Raw genomic sequence first — 5,555 nt, 5'->3', positions numbered from 1 at the left:
TTTCCCTAGTGAAGGCTCTAGCCCTGAGGACCCCACCCTAGTCTCCTCTAGTCCTCCTGAGACACCAGCAACTTACCACTAAGAGGATGGGGAATGGTGAACTGCTTCTTGTTGGCACGGACAGGAAGGAGGCTCTGCTTTTGCCCCAGCTTCTCCTTTTGCTGTGATTTTCTCTGCTGGACCATGTGTTCGAGCTTCTTTAGCCGTTCTTGTGATCGAGAAATGAACTGAGGTTTACGGACTTCCAGTGCTTCCTAGTTGGAGTAAAGAAACTGTGTTAATTTGAAGAGAACTGACACCAAAAGGCAATAATACATCTAATTCGGCCCAGAAGCCAATTGAAAGCGCAGCACTCAGAGACTAAAAGCCACAGTGCAAACACATCACAATTTTCTTCTACTACCTCATATAAAGACAGTAACAGATATGTTGATGACTCAGGTCCCGGTGGTCAGTCCTGTCAGCACCAATGGCCCCGCTACACAGATTCAACCAATAACTTAGTACTGAGACTGAGTGCAAAACAATCATCTGTCCATTCAGCCTTTGAACCTGTTGAGTTGTTAATTTCCAATTATCCAAGTAAAATGGAAAAGACTAACCACCATCGGCAGTGTTCTGTTCCATGCCAGACACTGAGCTAGGCACTCTATGTATACTCATTATCTCTTGAAATCCCCTACATTAATTCTGGAAGGCAGGCACATTTATTCCTATATGATAGGGGATTGTCAAAAACTGAGGCTTGAACTAGTTTGACAGACCACATGGTGACCCCCAGGTGTGAGGCCCATGCTTTTCCTATATTGCCTTTCATTGTCTTAACTTGCTGTTCCCCGAATGATCTTGAAGCTTTTCCCCTGCCTGCAGTATCACCCACAGCTACACCCATGAGTCCAGGCTCCATCTCTCCCAGTAATCCCTATTGAATCTCCCTGCTCAGCCTAAGCATTCTGGCACTTCACGGACCACCTTGTGCAAGAGCGATTTGCACACAGTTATCACTGTGCCAGGCTAAGAACTTTGGGAAGGTAATGGGCCATGTCTCATTGACATTGTCTCTCTCAGGCACAAACCTGAGTGCTGCACAGAGAGGGTGCTCAGCCTAGGCTCACTGGGAGTTGGATGGCAGAAATCCTCCTGTCTGTTCTTCCAGCCCTGGGAACTCAGAGTTTCCAGCAGCAGGGGAGCAGGGGTTCCATCTGTGTTGATGGTATACCCCGGAAGCTATGCTGGGAAGGCAGTTTTCTTAGCCATTTCTTCCCATGGTGCTAACCAGCAGGTACCTGGTACTACAAGGCACAAGTCTCTGGGTCTACTGAAACTCCGGGAGAGTTCCAGGTCTAGAGAGGCAGCCCCTGGAAATAGCCTGTAGGCCCAGGCGTGGCCACTGCCTTTGATGCCTTTATGCTAGAAGATAGTCCTAGAAATTCGGGTTGTTCTGGGGATACCATTATTGTCTTCCCCAGGGGTATAGGAGTCGGCCAGTGGAGCCATCCCCATGCCATCCCCATGTTAGCAGGCAGTTTTACAACCTTGTTAAGTACCTTTGAAGAAAGTATAGTTGGCTATAAAATAACACTGTTATCTGAGGTTCTATGCTTTCCTAATTTTTGTCTCTCTCCATTTTTTGAACTTTAAAAAGTGTGTATGCATTACTGCTAGAATTGGGGGTGGGGAACACCAAATGAAAGCTTCTGTATCCTTCAACTTATAGTCAATGTGATTTTGGGGAACTTCCTTAATCTCTCAAAGGCTCAGTGTTCTCATCTGATGACAAAGTTTACAGGAGCTCCTGCCTCCTAGTGGTCTTTCAAGGATCTAAGGTGCTGCTGTTTATGAAGTGACCTGTGTAATGTCTGGGCACCTGTTTTTGCCAAGAGCATGTTCACTACTGATAGTATTTGAGCCTCATTCGGACTCTAGCAGAGTCAATTTTATTGTCTCTCTTTATTTAAACAGTGAAACTGAGGTCCAGAAAGATTAGGAACCTGATCACAGTCACGTGAGTTCGATGAAGGAGAGTCCGGTTTCTAGCCTCAGGATGCATGGACAGCCTTACCTGCAAGGTCAAGGAGTGTGCAGGCATTTGTTGAGGCTCAGAACAGTCTTCTGAGAGATCAGGGGTCTCTGGTTCCTCACAAGGTGCTGGTGAGGGGGATGCTGGTGAAGGCTCAGGTGTGATGGGGTCCTCGCTCTTCTTGCATTCCTTTATTTTTACCACCAAGTCACAGCATGTGTAATCTCCTATGAGAGAAGATTTAGAATTCCATTTAGAGGGCAGCAAGTGATTTTTGCCTGGCTCATCAATACCATTAGACACAGAAGACAATTTTGAAAATAGAAACGCCAGTGGGTTATTAACGGGCCTCGTTAAGCTGACAAGATCGTGCCTCATCACAGACCCTCCTGGTTTCCTGGTCACAGAGAGGAACATTCACAGTTAGCCAGACTTCACAACTGGCTAATTATGTCATGGAGGTATTTCCTTGGCTTCTGATGGTTAGAATGTCTTTACTCAAGATGAAAAGAAACTTTTCTATCCTCTGCTTCATATTAAATGTGTCCTGTACAATTATTGCAGTTCAATTGTTTTGGAACAGTGTATTAATCTATCTTGTGTTTGCTACACTAATGCTATAAGAATGGAGAAATGGTATTCAATTATTTATCCCTCCCCTTAATTTGCCAGAGACTATCACTGGCTTCACCTAAGTGACTGGAATGATTTCTTCTCTCAACTCTGGTTTGGGCTTCTTCCTGGGTCATTTCAACTTTCCTTTGTAGAAAGGTTAGAAAACATGGGTTGATTCAATAGCACCTCAGGCAGCACACCCGGGGTGGTAGAAGAGAGATGAGTATGTATTCGTTGGCCATGTGCTGACCAGTGCCTCAGCCTGGATCACAGTGTCTTCTTCGGTGTCTCCTTGGCCCACCTGCCTCATCTGAGCTCCACTACTTCTCCTGCTATGCCTTCCTTCCCTCAATCCCAGCCTCAGAAAACCACCACAATTCTGGAACTCACAGCATCTTTCCCCCTCCTCACTCTACATGCTCTCACATCCCCAGAAAGCCTCCTTGGCTTGGTAACCTCCCCTCTCCAGATTGAGTCCAGACTTTCAGGAAGACTCCCTCCCCTTTCCAAGGCAGGACCTATCTCTGCCTCCACTGTGTCACCACAGGGGAATATACTTCATTCAGCTGCAGCAGTTACCAGCTGCATACATAAGTTGATGTTCTAACCCCCTCTGCCTGTGACTCCCTGAGGGCGGGCCCACACCATATTCAACCTACATCTCTCCACAGTACCAGGCTAGGTGCCCCCAGAGCAGCTAGTTCTGTTGGGAATAGAAAGATAGTCATCAAGGGGGCTCACCTGGCCATAGGACACATCTCCACGGTCCTGTGCATCTTTTATCTGAGTCCCTGCCTTAGCCAGTCATGCCTGGATCATCTCTTGCCTGAACCAGCTGTCTTATCTCTACTCAAAACCCATTCAGTGTTTCCTACTACACCAAAAGCCCAGGCTGACCGTCCTTGGCTTGTCCATGGTGAATGTTCCAGCTCCAGCTGTCACTTTTGATTCTCTACCAACAGCACACAACACAGAAGTTCTCAGGTCACGATCTTTCATTTTCTAAGTATTTGCTCTTATTTCTTCTGGAGGATTTCCCTGTTGTCCTGCTTCCTTCAGGCCTAACCACTAGTCCCCAGCCCCCTCCTTCAGTTAATCTCAACTTCCATTTCCATCTCTTGTTATAAATGGTTTTTCTGGTTTACCCTCTGCATGGGGAAAACAGTTTCTTTACCATCTTCCCCATCACTAGCGCTAGCACCCAAGGGCCAGCCCAAACACTCTCATCTTCTTCACTGCTTATAAAAAAGATCTGCTTCTCTCTTCTCCACCCCTCCCCCCCAATCCAGTGACTCCATCTGCTTGGCTTTCTGGCTGAGCTCAGCCCCCCAGCCTGGCCCCTCCACCATCTGTCTTCCACATTGCTCATGAGACCGTTTCCTTTAGAGAAAATCTAATTATATCTTTTCCCCTTCAAGGGCTTGGCCCTTCCTTCAGTCTAAACTCCCTGAATGGGTTTAGAAGGGTCTTCCAATATGACCCATGTGACCCTTGCAGACTCACATCATCACCCTCCCCCTTGACTGCTCTCTGTCCCCCACATCCCTTGCAGCTCCCACAAATCAGCATATTCTTTTCATCACACAATGTTGTGGGTGCAATGCTCTTTGTCCTTAGGTCTGATTTTAAAACCTCCAATTTTTAAACTTTCGAGTTACTGCTCCAAGTCATTTCCGTGGGGGAAGTTGCCTCTGCTCAGACCCTCCTCAGAGTGTCAGGGGTATCCTTGGCTTCCCAATAGCCTACCACTTAGACACAGTTATGCTGCCAACTGTCTCCTGCATCAAGCACAGGACCTGGTGTACAACTGGTGTTAATAAATGCTTCTCTAATGGGATAGTGAATAAAGGGATAGGGATTAATAGACTCCAAGTGATATTTTTATCGATTATCATAACTATTCTAACTATTAAAATTTTTTTCTTTAGTTTTGCTATAGACTGTGTGTGCTTGCTGGAAAGGGAGAGAGAGAGAAATCACCCTCCAGGGAGGATGGCATTCCCTTTCCCTTCATTCTTCTCTTGGGATTTTGGGAATATATACACACAGGCCCAATATTTTTCAAGCTACCAGGTCCGGGACTCGAACTGTGCAGTCAGCCATGTGAGCTACAGCTACCTTTATTACCATGCCACCTACTGGCCCTTAACTTTTACAATTTAAAGCTATATAATCTGGTATTTTTATTTGTTTCTATAATTATTTGAGAAAACTTGGAGAGTAGCAGGAAATCTAAAATTTCCCACTAATATGTGGGCTTCATAGTCCATTTTATATTTTATTCCTGCATTTTTTAATCTATAATTCCTCATTATAATATTTAGTAGTGGTCAGCAGCTTGGCCTTTAGAGAGGAAAGAACCAAGTCCTCTTAGTTCCTTTTGATAGGTCAGGACCTTCCTCATGTGCACTTGGAGCTCAGTTGTTCAAGTGTTCAAGCCTGTCAGGTACATATGGGGTTACACCCCTCAGCCACTGTCCATATTAGTCAGTTACAGGGGCCCTCAAGCAGCCTGTTGGATCTGCTGCTTTAGAATAGCCATGGATCTTTTTTTTTCCCACCCGCCCTCTGCCCCTGGGTGGATGGCCATGCCGCAATCCCTTCTCTTTCATTCTCCTTTTGGGATTTTAGGCATGCACCCACATATGCTTGGTGTGAGGTTTAAGCCACTGGGTCTGGGACTCAAACTGCAGTCCACTTCATGGGAGCTCAGCAATGTAACCATTATGCCATATGTTGGTCTCACAGCCACACATCTTGAACCTTCCTTAGCTAAAGCCTGGGAGATACCATGCACCTGGATGGCCATCTTCTTAACCTCAGTGTTGTTGACCTTGTGCTCAGCAGGACTGGGAACTTCTGACTCACATGGGGCTCCCCTTTGTATAATCAGGAGGTCTAACTTGCCCACTGGATGCAT

At 46.2% G+C, this 5,555-nt stretch overlaps 1 protein-coding gene across 4 annotated transcripts in view; it reads right to left on the bottom strand.

Annotated features, from left to right (window-relative positions):
• The window catches only part of CUNH10orf90 (chromosome unknown C10orf90 homolog), a 115,861-nt gene that overhangs the window by 30,580 nt on the left and 79,726 nt on the right, over positions 1–5,555 (bottom strand). For all 4 annotated transcript variants that reach the window (XM_027770090.1, XM_006143892.1, XM_027770091.1 and 1 more), the window contains 2 exons: positions 2,063–2,247; positions 77–254 (listed from right to left, as the gene is read on the bottom strand). In XM_027770090.1, coding sequence (XP_027625891.1) covers positions 77–254; positions 2,063–2,247 — 363 coding nt within the window. The remainder of the gene's footprint in view (positions 1–76; positions 255–2,062; positions 2,248–5,555) is intronic.

Source organism: Tupaia chinensis, unplaced genomic scaffold (genome assembly GCF_000334495.1).
Source record: "Tupaia chinensis unplaced genomic scaffold, TupChi_1.0 Scaffold000113_1, whole genome shotgun sequence".
Taxonomy (NCBI): domain Eukaryota; kingdom Metazoa; phylum Chordata; class Mammalia; order Scandentia; family Tupaiidae; genus Tupaia; species Tupaia belangeri.
Note: the sequence above shows the minus strand (reverse complement) of the source record. Positions and strands in the feature narration are given on the sequence as shown.